Here is an 18450-nt window from a genome sequence, read left to right on the forward strand (position 1 = left end):
GGTGAATAATGGCCATCTGTTTCTGCAAATCAAGTTTTATGGAACCCAGTTGGGATCATTTGTTCACATGCTATCTATAGCTGTCTTCATGTTCTGACGGCAGATCTGAACAGACACAACAGAGATCTGCGGCTATTTGCTACCTGGCCCTCTACAGAAAAAGAGTGTTGACCACTGACATCAAAGATAGCCTAGTGAGCCAGGCGTGGTGACACATACCTGTAATCCCAGTACATGGGAGGCTAAGACAGGAGCATTACAGGTTCAAGGCCAGCCTCAACAACTTATTAAGGTCCTTTAGCAACTTAGTGAGACCCTGTTTCAAAATAAAAAAAATTGAAAAATAGGGCTGGGGGTGTAACTTGGAGATAAGATGCCCCTGGGTTCAATGCTCTCAGTCTCACACACACACACACACACACACACACACACACACACACGATTTTATATGTGTGTGTATATATATATATCATAGTAAGGCTTGAATATATAGAGCAGTTAATACAATTTCATAAAAAATGAGGACATTTTATTTTCTCTTATTACATACTCTTCAAAGAGAAATATCACTAGGTTGGCTTGGGATCAAAATCTCCCTCTAAGGCACTGCTATATGCTACTTAATTCACCACCAGTCCCGCAGAATTATGGTTAAACTCAAGATTATACTCCTCCTAATGGTGCTTAAAGTGAGTTAGCAGCCTTTCAGTTTCCTAACATGTGCTGAGAGGACAGAGGAAGGATGACATTTCAAAGGAGAACATTATTAAGCAAATACATGAATAAACAAATGGTGAACAAAAAAAAAAGGCAATTGCAAAGCTAGGATAGTAGCCTTCCTCACTTAAAATCCAAGGCGCATCCTGTCTGCCTGCATCCCATAGCCTCCCTGCATTCCATCTCCTATGTATGCATTTGGTCCAAGGGAGAAAAAATAAGGCAGTGTCTTTGAAACGATTCAATTCATCACCAGTCCCGGTGAGGGGAAGTTACATGATTAGAATACTGGCTATTGTGCATGTTTTCAGATACAAGATTATTTTCTTAAGATCTTTTACTCTAAATCAGCCTGTACATCTAAGTCGCAGAGAAACGTGATCTTCAAACTTAATTTGAGTTTATGCTCAATTTTAAGAAAGACACATCTGAATTTTTAGAAGTGGGCCAGAATTCTTCTCCGATGAAATAACTAGCAAGGTCAAGTCCTGAAAAGCAGGCTTATGGAATTGCTAATAACAAAAGTAGCAGATACACCAAATGGCTCGTTGAGCTCTTTCTCCACATTTCAATTTTCTTAAAAAAATGATGCCATATTATACCTACCACGTATGTCCTGCACCATCTGGCAAAGCACTTGGATCTATAGCCTATTCCCCAGACACCATCTCTTCAGATGTACACTTTGGCAAATTCTTATAAAACTTTCTCTTTACCACATTCATATAAACAAAATAGAAAATGTCAATAAAAATCCAATAACTGTTAGATCATTAAGAATAATGTAACATGTTAAATGTGTTCCTTTGGGCTGTTAGTACATTCTAAAGGAGTGCCTGTCTTCCTTAAACAAAAAAAGGGGAGCCAAATATATAAACACATTTTGCTAAATTTTTAAAAATTATAAGAAATTGTATCTATTTAACAAAAAAGTTTAAGATGGATATGTTGATTTTTAAAAAAAAAGTCAATGGTTTGAATCCATTTCTGGCTCTGACTATATCCTGCTATTTAAGTTAAACATTTCCAACTTACTATGTTTTTTTTCCTATGTGCTTAGGAACTTTCATCTGATGCTTGGATTCTAGAATTTATTTCATCAATCATTTATAAGAACTGAACTATGCCTGGCTAAAATTAGTTTGGTAGATTCCAATTTTCTATATGTCATAAAAATAATTTTCATCACACTCCGATTTTTCACATAAGAGAGCATATAGAGTGGTTATGATTCAATTGTTTGTTGATACAGTGATTGTATGGTTCCAGATGCATCTGTTTTCACAAATGAATTGACTCCACTGAAATCGATGGATACCTAACTCTTCGTCTTTTATTATTGGATCTCATGATCTACTTCCTTGGATTCTGTCTTATTTATTTCCTCCACTTATTCCATTTTCAGTGAATTTGCTTACTCAATCCTCACTCTTTGATTTAATTTAATGCTTTCAATTTTAAAAACCATCATTTGTAATAATTTGGCATTCCATCCATCCATCTACAAAAGATGGCTTGCTTTTCTTAAAAAAAATCCCTGAATATCTACTGAACACTTCTTGTGACTTTTGGTTATCCAGTAGTATGCCTTGATAAAAGCTACGAGACTATTTAAAAAAACACAAATGCTTTCCTTTTGTAAAGACTTGGATTATTTTGGTCAAAAACAGGAACAAACAAAGCCATTCTGTTTTTAAAGGTTTTTTTTTTTTTTTTAATAAAAGCTCTCTCTGTAGGAGTTAGTGAATCACAATAGCTGAAAGGTGTTGTCCTGCCAGATCCCTTCCCAGGAAAAGGCACCAACTAGAAGAGCTGAGGTCAGTTTATAAATCCAAGTTTAATTTACATTCTTAAGAGACACCATAATAATTACCCAAAGCTATTAACTTACAAACTATTAGGTGGGGCAAAAATATCCCACTGACATTGGAAAACAAGTGGGAAAAGGGAAAAATACCGTGCATTAAAAAAAAAACTGCAGGAAGTGACAAAATGGATGGGATTCCATTTAGAAAATAAGAACTGCTGAAAGGCTTAAAAGAAAGAAAGGGAGGGGTGGATCTATTGGCCCCAGAGTTACATAATGCATTCTATAAGTAACAGTGTCAAGTTTTAAATTTTAATTTCAAAGAAATAGGCATTTCTTTTTCTTTTCTTTTCTTTCTTTCTTTCTTTCTTTCTTTCTTTCTTTCTTTCTTTCTTTCTTTTTTTTTACGGTACTGGGGATGGAACCCAGGGACATTCTACCTCTGAGCTACATTCCCAGCCCTATTTTTTTTATTCTTTATTTTGAAACAGGGTCTCACTGAGTTGCAAAGGGCCTCACTAAGTAGCTGAGGCTGGTCGCAAGCCATGATCCTCCTGTTTCAGCCTCTCGAATGCTGGGATTGCAAGCGTGCGCCACCACGCCCGGCTAGAAATAGGCATTTCTTGGAGAAACTTAAAATGAAATCTGAGGGAATAGTGGAGTGACAAGCACACATGACCATCTGGACCTTAATGACAACGGGTGGGGGCAAACCGGGAGCGGCGAAGAAGGTACTTGTGTGAGTTTTGACTTGTACAGCAGGCATATAAACACATTCATCTAAATAAGGATGAGGAGACAAGCCAGCTTCCAGGTCAGCATTTTAGCGGGTCACATAAGATCACAATCTTTGTTGCTAGCGATCAGTGAAAAGCAATTTCCTAGCCCAATTTCTTATTCAAGCATGGTTCATACATGTGATGCTAGCAGTTGGTAGCTTAGTGTTTTTGAATTAATTAGCAAATGGCTCATGTTTATAAATGTTGACAATTCTGAAAGTTCCTCCAGGGTGATCTTTTGCTTCTAATCATCTCTCTAAAACCACAGCCAAGGAATTTTCACATAGAGGAAATCATGGATATCGTTGCCACCTATGGACCTATCATTAAGTAATTTTAATTGAAATAAGATGGCAATCCATGAGTCTAAACAAGGATGAAATACACAATTATGTAGTGAGGAGTTTATACTGGTACATGTTCTTTGCTTATTTTGGAGAGAAAAACAAAAGATATGTTTTGTAGAGACTAGAATCATTTTATCTGTCATGAGTGGACACCAGATTAATAAAAATAGGAGGTATTTATACAACTAAATCACTTACTTTAAGAAAATAAATGCTATAAACTGTCCTTAGGACAATGCTATTACATTATCATACTCTTTAAACATGCAGTCACCTTAGTCTCTAATCATCATGGAAATGAATCTTTAAACTTTTATCTCGTTCCCTCAGCATAATGAACATTCCCAAAAGGTTTCCTGATTGCTATCCAGCAATTCATGTCGATTCAAAAATATATAAAAATATGAAACAGGTACAAGAAAAACCAGGGTGGGTTTCTGTTGGTAAGAGGTAGGTCTGAAACAAGAATTAAAGGACCAACTTGAAAATGTTGAAAACTATTATGTGCCACTGAATTGCACACTTGAAAGGTTGAGATAGCAGGCTTTAGCTACTATATATTTGATCACATTTTAAACACTAAATTAACTTTTAAAACAAAATCGGATGATGTATGAATACATTGCACCAATAAAAAATTAAAAAAACAAAACCAAAATCGGTCTGTTTAGAATAAAATGTTCATGTATAAGAGAAGAAATTCTACCTAAAAGCAAGTAGCTTTTAACCTAGCATGCTAGTAAGTTGAACTACATATAGTTGCTGCTTTTGCAGAGTTAAAATGGTTGACGAAAAATCAGCGATTTCATACAGTTCGATCTGTATATTTGTAAGAAAAACATACTTGTGCCTCCATCCTGGAGAATTACTATAGTTTAGTGGCTGTCATTGGGCATGAGGGCCATGAGAAGCAATCTCACAGGATGGATTTTCATATCAAAGCCACTGCAGATAGAGAACATATTTTTTGTGTGTTTATGCTAGTCTGTGACTCTGAGTGAGATCGTTTACAGTGCAATGCGATGCCATTAACCTAGCAGGGGCTAGGCTGATTCCACGGGGCATCAAACTTGCCATCAGTCATTATTTAGAAAAAGAAAGATTCAGTTTAGCTTCTATTTTCTGCCATCTTCTTACTGTAAAACACTCATTTCTTCAAAAACACTATTCTGTATATCAAAAATTGTGACGTGGTCTAAGCTCCTCTTCAAGGAAGAGGGAACTTTATTAGTCCCTTTCTCAAATCTTTAAGTTGTAATTAGCAGAAGACCCCCTCCCTTCCATTAGCATGAGGTGACAGAGTGATATCCCCTCTCTCAGGCTCCAACTATAAATGATTATTACATGTCATAATCAGGGCTTCATATACGGAAAGAGCAATTATACTAAAATAAGAAAATTAGAGAATGTCTAAATCACTACCATCTTAGTGGAACCAACACATGATTAGCATGCATGCCCCTCCGGTTCCTCCTCAGCATTGACAGGGAACAACATATTGCATATCCCTGTAACATAACATGCAGAACATAGAACCTAAGCTATGACTAATTACATTAATAAAAGAGACAGTTTCCCCGATTCAGCTGGCCAAGGCGACAAACTACGATACCCTTCTATGAAATAGCACATTCAGGAGAAAGGTTTGCAACAGGAATACATTGAAGAAAGGCTGCTCTATTAAATTACCATCATCCCGCAGCAAAACAGCACCCTAAAAACAAGACCATGCCATAGGGATTGTTTCAGAGCCATTTAAAAGAGACAAAAATCCGACTAGCCCTTTTCAAGCACCCTCAGTGAAAAGCTTTACACAGGCTATTGTCAGAGCACTGGGTACCTTTTCTCTCTTGGCTTTGTTCAGTATTTTCCTCGGCTGCAGTTTCCATGGCTGGCTTCATACCATCCACCAAAAATGCTTTTCCCTGCTCCCCCCAACACACTTTTTTTCTCCTCCTCTTCCTTTTCTTTTGGACTCCCCTCCGTCTCTTATTTACACCCGCCTGATTGAGACGCTCTGTTCTTCACTACAGTAGATTACAGTCCCTTGCAGGACGCAAAAGTCTTGTCAGCGTCAATTTCGCTCTGCCTACTGGTCCATAAAGACAGCTGCCAAGGAACAGGCAGCCGTTCGTCACCGAGGATCCCAGTTATAAAACAGCCATTCTGCACCCGACTGAGCCTCTACTTCAATGCGGCTCCGGGGCTGGGGGGAAGAACCCGTTCCCCCACCCAACTCTTCCTCCTTGCTGTCTGTCTTAAGATATTCCCCCTTCTTTCTTCTTGCCAACTGCACCCAATGAATACTAATTAATTCTCCCAGGAAAGAACAGATTTGTGACATCAGAGGAAAGGATGTGGAGGAGAAAGAAAAAGAGCCCCCCTCCTACCACGTGACTTAGTTGGTCGCCGCAATATATGTTGTCTCAGGAGAACGCGTGTCTTCTCATGAGCACATGCTTTCCCAGACCACCCCTTTATTGGCGTATCAGGTTTATTTATTCAATATATCCCCAACCCTGGCAAAAAATATTCACAGGACATGCCCATGGTCTCAAATTTACTTGCTTTTTTTTTTTTTTTGCAGTACTGGGGATGAAATCCAAGGACATTCTACCTCCAAGTTACACTCCCAGCCCTATTTTTTATTCTTTATTTTGAAACAGGGTCTCACTAAGTTGCGGAGGGCCTCATTAAGTAGCTGAGGCTGGCCACGAACCTGGATCCTCCTGTCTCCACCTCCCAAGTGCTGGGATTACAAGCGTGCACCACCACATCTGACTTATTTGCTTTTTAAAATACTTTTTCTCAAGCTGGGTGTGGTGTCGCATGCTTGTAATCCCAGCATTTGGGAGGCTGAGATTGGAGGTTCGTGGTTGGAGACAGCCTCAGCTACTTTGTGAGGCCCTCTGCAACAACTCAGTGAGACCCAGTTACAAAATAAAGAATAAAAAATAGGGCAGGGGGTGTAGCTCAGAGGTCGAATTCCCCTGGGTTCCACCCCCAGACCCGAAAATAAAATAAAATAAAATAAAATAAATAAAATACTTTCTCTACACACTCTCTAAATAGATAGATAGATAGTAGATAGATTGATCGATAGATAGATAAATAGAAAAACCCAAACATGGATTTAACAATAGTAATGTAACAATTTGGTACCAGAATCCATTTCTTTGTATTTAATACAATGTGATAGTAACTTTAACTCAAATTGAATTTATAAAAAGGTACATTCCCTCATTTAAAAACAAGCATGTTAGCCGGGCGTGGTGGCGCACGCTTGTAATCCCCGCGCTTGGGAGGCGGAGACAGGAGGACCGCGCAGGTTCGAAGCCAGCCGCGTGCGCTGGCTTAGGAGACCCTGTTTCCAAATAAAAATAGAAAATAGGTCTGGGAGTGTAGCCCGGAGGTAGAAGGGCTTCCAGGAACCCCAGTACCACAAAAAAAATAATAATAAATAAATAAAAATAAAAACAAGCATGTTACAAGTAAATCTAGCCATCAATTTGGTGGTTTCTTGGAATGAAAATCAGAACATTTTGTAATCAATTGTGATTATTTTTGTATGGAATTATATTTATTTGAACCATTAACACAAGCTGGGTGTGGTGGTACACACCTGTAATCCCAGTACTTGGGAGGCTGAGTCAGAAGGATCATGGATTCCAGGCCAGTAGGTGATAACTTAGCGAAACCCTCTTTCAAAACAAAAAATAAAAAGGGCTGGAGGCATAGCTCAGAGGTAGAACACCCCTGGGTTCAATCCCCAGTGACACACACACACACACACACACACACACACACAGAACTTCTCACTCAAAATCCAAACAGCATTTTTAAGAGAGCATTCTATTTTTGTGTGTGTGGTACTGGGGTGGAAGCCAGGGGTTTTTCTACCTCTAGGTTATACTCCCAGAGCTTTTTTATACTTTATTTTGGAAACAGGGTCTCACTAAGTTGCTGAGAGCCTAAGTAGCTGAGGCTGGCTTCCAACCTGTGCAATCCTCCTGTCTCAGCCTTCCAAGCGCAGGGAGCATGCACCATCACGCCCAGCTAAGAGCATTCTGAATACTCAGCATAGAGGTTATTGCACCAATAATGCAGTTTTGATCGCTACTTTCACAAGCTTTCCTGCACACCCAGCTACTACTGGACCAACACTCTTAACCTGCCATAGCATGTAAACCTATAATCATGATTATTAGCCATATGTTGACAATTATCACTAATTTCTGCACTATTTTAAATGCATTTGGTTGGCTCACTTACATTCATTGTCCCTATTAAACATGTTAAGCCAAATACAAAGATGACCACTGATAACCACAGAGTGACCAAGAGGAGTCTGGTAGTTTGTTGGGCTAAACACCCATCTTGGAGGCAGATACGGAGACAAGTTGGGCACTACTCCTAAAAACTCTCTCCCAAGCTTTGAAGGTTTGTTGTTCAACACCTTAAAAATGTTTAAGAGCTTGAACCAAAATCCTCTAACAACCTGATCTTTTAATGCTTTGGTTTTTAGATAATCCCCCAAACCTTCTTATATTCAATGCTTCTGGTGTGTTAAACAAGAAAAGATTTTGAAAACCAGTTCACCCTGTCTCAACACTTTCTTTAAATTTTACATCTCACTTTTCATTTTAACCATTGTCCCCAAAGACCACACCCACAATAAACTGTTCCCATAAATTGTGGCCCCAGCCAACTTTATTGTCTTTTGGTGAGAAGCATGGTAGCCTAAAGCTGCAGACTTTTTTTTTTTTAAAGATTTGCTTGTGATATAACTACCTTCATGGGAAAACCCTATGATATATCTTCATGGGAAAGTTTCACACATGTTTTGCAAAGAGTCTTTAGGTTCATTCATACAGAAAGGTGGCAGGTATTGATGCGTGTGACCAGCTTGTTCCTCTCACCAGTTCAAATGAAAATTAAAACCTAAGCAAAAGTCCACTGGACACAAAAGAGGATGCTTGAGATTAGCCATTATATTGTTTTTCAAAAAATGTCTAACAAAGAACTGGCAGAGTTGAATAATTTTTGACTAATGGTTAATAATATTTTATTATTTATTTGTCTAGAGATGGGATATCATTATGTTGCCCAGGATAGCCCTGAACTCCCGGGGTCAAACGAGCCTCCTGCTTCAGCCTCACCAATAACCATGACTATAATTGCAGAACATTGCACCCAGGTAGGACTATTATTTTAATATTGATACAAGTGGCAAAGCAGAATATGGAAGACATTCTAAATTTAAGGACAGTTCTTAAGTTCTGTATTATAATGACAGGAATCAAGGCCAATGGACAAAATATTTACAAATTTTCCAGTTGATGCCTTCATCTACTTTGACTATAAGTAGCTATAGTGAGTATATCTACCTGAAGTGAGAATTTATCACATTTGCCTTAGTCACAAATTCATCATTTTTGTTAGGAAAAGGACATATGACAATTCTAGAAATTACCATTGTATCATTTCATAAACACCCCAAAATCTCACTGATGTTTATGACAAACCATTTAAATCAGAAAATAAGAGAGAAAAATTGTCAACAAGAAAGAAAAGTGTGTATATGTATATATTTGTGTGTGTGTGTGTGTGTGTGTGTGTGTATACTTGTGAGGTACACATCCATTTTTGACACAAATAGAATAGACCTGGTATGGTAGTGCATGCCTGTAATCCCAGTCTTTAGAAGGCTGAGACAGGAGGATTGCAGATTTGAGGACACCTACAGAAATTTAGCGAGACCCTAGGCTGGGGGTGTATCTTGGAGGTAGAATGCTCCTGGAATCAATCCTCAGTACCAAAAAAATAAAAACACAGACTGAATAGGACAGGGGAATGTCTCCTAGAGCTCAAAGTATTTCTTTGAGCCTCATGCTGTGAGACATTAGAGTGCTTCTGAAAGCCAAAGAAAGAATAAGAAAAACTGACACAAAATGGATGTATTAGATTCAACCATATGAAACTACTGATGTTTCCTAAGAATAGCAGTTTCATATGATTCATCTTATGTACTTGCAAGTCTTCTCTAGAATTCCAGTCTACTCAGTAAATATGAATGCAATAACGTTCCAAGCACTAATGTATACGAGAAGCCCATATATAAACTGGCGATGGCATCGTCACCAGGTTACTCAAGGCTGACAGGACACAGAAAACTCTCCTAGAGCAGGGTGCTCCTACCCACTATGAGTTCTATGGTATCACCACAATGAAATGAGCATAGTAGGACTTGTTAAGCACATACTGCACGTCAGAAAGCGAGTCGCCATTCTATGCTATAGAACTATGATTTTTCAACCAACTTGTAATTCACTGAGTTGCACCATGACCTAACTGCATGATTTTATTTTGGCCACAGTGCTGTCAAAGATTTTGTAAATGCCTACTTTTCCCAGCCTACTAGAATTATATTTTCGGTTCCTTCTGGCCTCAGAATGATTGGAGTCATTAATCACCAAGAAGAGAGGTTTTCATATTCCCTCTGGTGACTAATTCCTCCGCAATTTTCAGGTTTCATGGAACATTTTTGTAACATTAAATCTGTTCTGGTAGAATCCTCCCTTGTTACCCGTTAAAGGAAATCAACACCCAGAGTAACAACCTCAGAACCAAAGAACTACATTTCACATTTGAGGGTAAGACTCCCCCACACCTACTTGAAAGAATGTTAAGTAAACTAATTTTAAAGAATATTTTGTTAAGCCAGGTGCAATGGTGCACACCAGTAATTCCCATACTTGGGAGGCTAGGACAGGAGGATTATAGGTTTGAGGCCAACACATGATAAATTAGCAAAACCTTGTTTCAAAATAAAAAAATAAAATAGGGTTGAGGGTGTAGCTAAGAGTTTGAGCATCCTTGGGTTCAATTCTCAATATCATATGCATGCACACATGTGTGCACATGCATGTGCATGCTCACACACACACACACACACACACAATAAATTTTTGTTAAATAGGTCCTATTTTCACATTACTCCCCATAACAAAATCAAAGACATACTCTAGCAATAAATTATCTGGGCTTTCTCTTTGCTTGGAGAGAATAAAATTACAAATACAGCAAGAATTTCTAAGCAGTACATTTAAGGTAGCAAGTATACTTTTATAAATTAGAAATATTTTAAATATTCATCATTTTGTGCTGGTTAAGATGTCACAAAGTTTTTAAAAAGGCAGAAACAAGAAAGAGAGAACAAATACAGAAATTCAGAATGACTGCTTTGAATTGTGTCTCTGCCATAGCCAGAATGTCCCAAAGCTTTGTCAATTTGGCAAAGCTGTATCCTCCATGACCAGAATTAACTTTCTAACTTGTCATCTAATATGGGTTTTTTTCCTGATGTCTTCTTCCATATATTAAGCATATTTTCTATTGTTTTCTTTATAAGAAATGACACTGCATAAAGCTAAGAACCGAAAAGACAAATCAGGCTGGCTGATGGAATATGAACACTTATAAATAGGAATATAAGCTTGGTGTGGTTATGCACACCGGTAATACCAGTACTTGGGAGACTGAGCCAGGAGAACTGCACATTCGAGGACAGACTAGGCAACTTAGCAAGATCGTGTTTCAAAATAAAACATAAAAAAGGGCTGGGGGTGGAGCTCAGAGGTAGAATGTCCCTGAGTTCAATCCCCAGTTCCTTCCCATGGAACAAGAAAAAATTGTAATATGATTGGGAACAGGGTAGAAAATAACTTTAAGAACCTGCTGTCAAAATTTTAAGCAAAGCCAGGCGTGGTGGGGCACACTTGTAATCCCAGCATTTGGGAGGCTGAGACAGGAGGATCATGGTTCACGGACAGCCTCAGCTACTTAGTGAGGCCCTCCGCAACTTAGTGAGATCCTGTTTCAAAATAAAGAATAAAAAATAGGGCTGGGGGTGTATCTCGGAGGTAGAATGCCCCTGGGTTCCATCCCCAGTACCACACACAAAAAAATTAAACAATGTCTAAGAGAATATCAGTCTTACAAAAGAGAATTTACATATATAAAATGGAAACCTCAAATTCACATTAGAAAAGTACTGAATACATATACATTTTTTCTACATAAACAAAGACACCAGACTGATAAACAATGTTCCAGGACCATCAATGCACAGATCTGAGTATTAACAATTTTCACCCATTTAGAACATACAAATTACCAGGCATAGTGTCACACACCTGTAATCCCAGTATTCTGGAACCTGAGACAGAAGGATCACAGATTCAAGGTCAGCTTCAGTAACCTAACTAAACCCTCAGGAACTAGTGTTCTCAAAATAAAAAATACAAGGAGTTGGGTATAACTCAAAGGTAGGATTCACTCCCTGTTTCACTCCCTACTACCACAGTGAATGAGTGAACGAATAAATGAACTGTAAAGCTTTGCAAGCATAAGCCATCATCATTCATGTTTCTCTTTAATGGTAGGGGTGGTTCCCAGGTAGGTCACTAATGTGAAACTAGATAAAGTCCATAAACACATGCAGATTCTTTCAGGCCAGTTTCTCCTGAACCTACTCAGTGGTTTATTTAATGATAGGCAGAACCTCATTAGAAGTTTTAGGAGCCACCAAAAAAGCGATTGTTTATTTTGGCAAAAGCCAACTTGAGGTGTGATTGGCCTCTCTCTCCTGCCAACAAAACAAAACAAAACAAAACAAAACAAAACAAACTCCACTGAACCTCATTTCCAAGAGTAGCACAAGAAGTTAAGCTTGGCAGGAGCAGGATGAGGTTTTCTGGGTAGAAACAGGCCTGAAGAGTTGAATATACAGAGATCAAGAAGGGGCACAGCCGAGGACAGCCTGGGGCATCAGGTGGTGAAGGCATTTTTCTCACTGGTGTGGACCACATCTATCTGTCTCAAGGTTAATTCCCGCACTGCTATTTCTCTTCAGTCTCTTCTATCAGGCTTCTCAAGGTCAGTACTAATGACATTTGCGATCAGTTCTTTCCTTGCTATGGGGGCTGTCCTGGATATTGCAAACATTTAGGAACATCCCTGACTTCTACTCAGTATCACCACCCCAGTTTGGACACCTAAAATTGTTCCCAAACACTGCCAACTGTCTCCTGGCAGGTAAAATCACCCCCAGTTGAGAACAACTGTCTTAAACCTGTCTTTTCTTCCCTATATTTTGGCTACTATCATGTTTTTTGAGCCTATGACTCTCAAGCAGGGCTGTACTTCAAGATCACCTGCAAAGTTTGGACAGTAAAGATGCTAGAATCCCACTTACAGGGATTGTGACTTGATAGTCAGGGGCACGTGGTGGTCACAAGTGCTTTAAAAATCTCCCTACGTAATTTTAACATGCAGTCATCTTCAGTAGGTGGTAGGGACACACAAAATATATGCCTTAAGCTGAGCATGTGGTACAGACCTATAATCCCAGTACTTGGGAGGATGAGACAGCAGGATCACAGGTTCAAGGACAGCTTCACAAACTTAGTGAGACCCTCAGCAACTTAGTGAGATGCTGTTTCAAAATACAAAATAAAAAGGGCTAGGGGTTTAGATCAGAAATAGAACACATCTGGATTCAACACCCAGTAACACAAATGTGTGTGTGTGTGTGTCTGTCTGTCTGTCTGTCTGTCTGTGTGCTGCAGCAGCAATGAAACAAAGCTGTTTAGGAAAATTATACAAAGGACAGTTTAGTGGCTGGATAGGAGAACAGAGAGATCATGGGTAGCATGACTATACACAACCAAGAAGTGGAGACTCTCCACTCCACTCCACTCCACACTTGGGGCAGAAGTGAAAAACTGAGCATCAAGGTGAGAAATAAAAGGATAATGAGTGCCATAGGGAACATAAGGAGATCTAGTTATGTATTGGTTAGCTAGGGCTGCTATAACAAGTAGCCCAAACAGGGTAGTTTTATTAACAGGACAGAAATTATTCTCCCCAGGTTCTGGGGCTAAAAGTCCAAAACTAAGATGTGGGAAAACCCTGTTTTCTATGAAGGGATCTAAGAATAGATCCTTCCTTACCTATTCCAGCTTCTGGGAATAGTCAGCAATCTTGAATGGGTCTTGGCCTGTACAAGCATCATCCCAACCTCTGCCCCTGGAAACATATGGTGTTCATTCGAGTGTTTATGTCTGTCTTTTCTCAGAAGGAAGAATTGGATTAGGGCCTACCTTGATCAAATATGGCTTCATCCCAACTTGGTTGATTGTGGCTACAGAGACCCTATCTCCAAATAAGGACACAATCACAGGTACCAGGGACAAGGACTGTGTAGCTGCTCAGTCTGGGCAGGGTTAGAAATGGAAGACTTGGGTGTCATCAACAGAGAGGAACCAGTTATTGCAGGAGTGGGTGCGACGCTGGAGAGAAGATGCAGAGGAGAAAAGCATGCAGGTGCCACATAATTTAGGGGGAAGAACCACCCTCAAAGGATGCAGAGGCTGCTGGAGAAGATCCAGGACAGGGCCCTGTCACAGAGGAGGAGGGAATTTTAAGCAGGAGGGGGCGTTCCATAGTCAAGGCAGCCAGAAGGCGAGGGCTTGGCAAAGACCACTGAAATGGAAAATTCCAATTTTCGTGCCAGCATCAGCACAGAGACTGGAATGGAAACCAATTTAGAGAGGGGCTCTGAGAGGGCCAGGAAGTGAAGAAAAGGGAGCCAGGGCAGCCTACTTTCTACGGAAACGTGGGGGTGAGGGCAAGGCAAGGGAAAGATGCAGACAGATGAAAGAGGACACCAGTCAGGAAGAGTCCCCAAATGCTTTATGCTGGCAAGGTGATTGGAGGAGATGCAAGTGGAGGTACAAAAGAGGCAGGCAGCCAGCTATGGGGGGCAGGAGGGGACAGGGAAAGTCTATCAAACTCTCACATTTAAAGAGCTCCACCTTAAGCCAGGGATGGTGGCACACACCAGTAATTCCAGTACTTAGGAGGCTGAAATAGGAGAATCCAAAGTTCAAGGCCAGCCCCAGCAACTTATTGAGCCGTTCAGCAAACTAGACCCTGTTTCAAAGTAAAAAGAGCCAGTGGAATGGTTTGGAGGTAGAATGCTCCTGACTTCAATTCCCAGTACATATGTACACACACATACAGAAATTCACCTTAGAAGAGGTAGTGGAAGCCTGGCCTGGTGATGCACATGTTTAATTCCAGTACTTGGGAAGCTGAGACAGGAGGATCACAGGTTCTAGTCCAGCCTCAGTAACTCAATGAGATCCTGTTTCAAAATTTTTTAAAAAGGCTGGGATGTCGCCTCAAAGATTGAGTGCCCCTGGGTTCATTATTCAGGTCCAACAAGGAGGAGGAAGAGGAAGCAGAGGAGAAAGAAGAATAGAAAAAAGCAGAAGAAGATGAAGAAGTAGCAGTGGTGGTGGCATGACTTGATTTAATCCACATCACAACCATAAGAGAGAAGGATTATTACCCCATTTTATTGGTGACAAAAGGGAAGTGTCTTGATCTTAGGAAGGCAGGTGGCCTGCCCTGAGTCTGGGTTGCTTAGGGACCAAAGTGAAGCTTAGTTTTAGGGAGCCAGAGATCCCAGGGAGCAAGGGAGATAATACCCTTATTTTATGTGTCATCAAACTGGGGAGTGAACCCAAAATGACAGAACTGCATGCAAGAAAAAAAATCCAAAGAGATGAGCACCACATGATAGTTTTTTTAAGTGGTTTTGAGAAAGAAAGAAGGTTGCCACACTTCTTCCTGTGTATAGAAGGCATATGTCATGAGACAGACAGCTGATGTACTGACAACAACCTTCCTGATTAATCATCACATCCCGCAGGGAGCTCAGATTCCCTCATTAAGAGTGGCACACCATCAATAAGCTCTTCCTGTGAGGACTTCCAATTAATGCATCTACCCAGCATGCACCAGATCAATATGAACAAGGGCAGACCTTCCGAGTCCCTCTTTGTTAGCTCTGAACCACAGCTGCTGGGTTCCCGGTCAGGTGTCCAGAGCACTTCCTTTTAGCACCATGAGAAAACATGAGGGCTGGAGTGTTCTCTTATCCAGAGTCAGCATTTCAACTACAAAGTTGGGGGATCTTGGGGTGTTCTGCTGGAGACTTTCCTTAAGTCATCAGCCCCAAACTCCACACCCCACCCTGCCTGATTAGCTCCAGTTCTCCTCCTGAAATACACAGCCTGATGCCCATCTCTTTTAGGAAGCCTCTTGGGTGAGCCCCAAACCCTCGAGATTTCATCGCGATGTCATGCCTAACTCACCTGTGTGTCTCCTGATAACTGCCAGTCTCCGAATGGCAGCTGTTTACACTGGGAGGACATCTGAATGTTTTTACCTGCTTCCCATTCAGGTGAGAAAAGACAATTTGGGCCAACCCTAATCTTCATTAGGGTGACTCCAGAGAAGGCAGCCATAGGCAGGTGCAACTCAATATCTCGACATCTTTGGCCTGCTTTGCCCAAGGAAAACATGTTTTCAAATTCCAGGGTAAATCACAAAACATCTGAGCTATAAAAACTCAGAACTGAAGGTAAATAATTATGGGATGCGCCCAGTAGCATAGAAATAAAGATGAAGTAATACATTATGAACCTACCTTTTTTCTCTTTCTTTCTTTCTTTCTTTCTTTCCTTCTTTCTTTCTTTCTTTCTTTCTTTCTTTCTTTCTTTCTTTCTTTTTCTTTCCCTTTTTTGTGGTACTAGGGATGGAACCCAGGGACATTGTACCTTTGAGCTACGTCCCCAGCCCTATTTTTTAGTCTTTTTATTTTTGAAACAAGGTCTCACTAAGTTGCCAAGGACCTTCGTAAGTAGCTGAGGCTGTCCTCGAACTAAGATCACCAGTCTCTGCCTCCCAAATGCTGAGATTACAAGCATGCACCACCACGCCCAGCTATCATGAAACTTTCAGAGAATTGAGGGTGCATCAAGAAAGCTTGGTTTTGAGTTGGGCATGGTGGTGCACACCTACAATCCTGGTACTTGGCAGGCCAAGGCAGGAGGATCGCAGGTTCAGAGCCCATACATGGTAACTGAGTGAAACCCCATTCCAAAATAAAAATAGGGCTGGGGGTGTAGCTCTGAGGTAGAACACCCCTGGGTTCAATCTCCAGTATGAAGAAAGGAAAGGAAAGAAAAGAAAAGAAAGTTTGCTTTGGCCTCTCTGTCTTCCTCCTCCCCCTCCTCTTCCTCCTCCTCCTCCTCCTCCTCCTTCTCCTTCTCCTCCTCCTCCTCCTCCTCCTCCTCCTTCTCCCCCTCCTCTTCCTCCTCCTCCATCTCCTTCTTTTGGTGTGGGTGAAGGACTGGGAATTGAACCCAGGGACATTCTACCTCTAAGCTACACCCCAGCTCATTATTTTTATATTGAAATAGAGTCTCACTAAGCTGCTGAGGTTGTCCTCAAACCTGCGATCCTCCCATCTCAGCCTCCCGAATACTGGGATTACAGGCGTGTGCCACCGTGCCCAGCTCTCCACTAGACTATTGTTAGTACAGTGAAGTACTGCACTGAGCCTCAGCGCAACACCTCCTACGTGGTACTGATGGAATGCGGTATCTGTTGTGGAAATTATTCATGCTCCCACTACCATCATACGGGTCCAAGAGAGAGGTGGCAAGCAAAGGACCAACCAATGTCATGTCCTTCTAGATGGTTCCATGTCCCTGATGGGTTCATGTGTGAACCTGCTTGGCCTGACTGGATGTGTGAAAGCACTTCCCACCCCATCCCCACCCTGCCCTAGGCCACTCTGCTGTTCTTTCCCCCCTGAGGAAGGACTGCAGATTCGAGACCTGCCTCAGCAACTTAGCGCGACTCTGTTGCTTTTCTTGTGTGTGTGGTTACATGTGTACCTCCATTTTTAACCACCCGGACATCTAAGTTGAAGGCTCTGGAGTTAATCTAGAATGTTTTGCACAGAAAACTATGAGAATTGGGTTCAATGCTTCAGATTTTCTGGTCTTATTTCGAATAAACACTATGTATACAGAATTTCTAAGCAAGAAAAAATGATTTTGGTAGTAAGTATTGAACTCAGGGGCATTCTATATTTGGGCTACACCCCCAGATCTTTTTATTTTGAAATATCTACCAAGTTGCTGAGGCTGGCCTTGAACCTGCAATCTTTCGGTCTCAGTTTCCCAAGTACTGGGATTACAGGCATGTACCACCACAGCCAGCTTAAGAAGGAAAAATTTAAACTATTTAGCACTTCTCAACTTTCCCAGTTTGTATTTAGGAAACACAGGACTAATGAATTAAAATTCTCTCAGCTCACATCCGAACATGCTCTTGTTTCCCCCTGATCCATAGTTATAGCAAAGCAAATGTTCTCTTAGGATAAGGCCCAATGCCAAAAGTATAACATACAGGGTAGGCAGAGATAATTCTCCCTAAAAACACACATTACACCTTTGCAAAAACACGTTCATGTATATTTTACACAATATCATTTAAAAAGAAAACCTTTATTGGGCTAAGACAGCGAAGAGAGAAGGTTACATGACTCTTTGGAAATCAATGCTTGTTAATGTCAATTTATCTTTTTAATGAAAAGCCACTGATAAGCCATGCCATAGGATTACGTGAGCTAATGTATGCCATGGGCTTTGCATAACACCTAAAAACACTCAATAAAAAGTAGTTGCTATGATTAATAGACGAGACCAGAGTGGGGTCGAAATCCTTTTTCATGAAGGCAATAAAGCTCCAGGACAGAGCCTGACAACCTGCTACAGCCAGGGCTTAATGGATGGATAATGGTCACCTGCTCCACCCATTCTCAGGGGAGGACCTTGGCTTCTGGGCAAATTCTCGCTCCCAAGCTGAGAACCCACTC

General features: G+C 40.7%; 1 protein-coding gene across 4 annotated transcripts in view; it reads right to left on the reverse strand.

Moving 5' to 3' along the window:
* The window catches only part of GPM6B (glycoprotein M6B), a gene marked incomplete at both ends in the record, with an annotated part of 43287 nt that extends 37736 nt beyond the window's left edge, over positions 1-5551 (reverse strand). For all 4 annotated transcript variants that reach the window (XM_080718458.1, XM_080718456.1, XM_080718459.1 and 1 more), the window contains one exon: positions 5491-5551. In XM_080718458.1, the coding sequence (XP_080574584.1) occupies positions 5491-5551 (61 nt within the window). The remainder of the gene's footprint in view (positions 1-5490) is intronic.
* Between the last annotated feature and the right edge of the window lie 12899 nt (positions 5552-18450).

The sequence above is a fragment of the Muscardinus avellanarius genome (genome assembly GCF_963383645.1).
Source record: "Muscardinus avellanarius genome assembly, chromosome: X".
NCBI classification, from domain to species: domain Eukaryota; kingdom Metazoa; phylum Chordata; class Mammalia; order Rodentia; family Gliridae; genus Muscardinus; species Muscardinus avellanarius.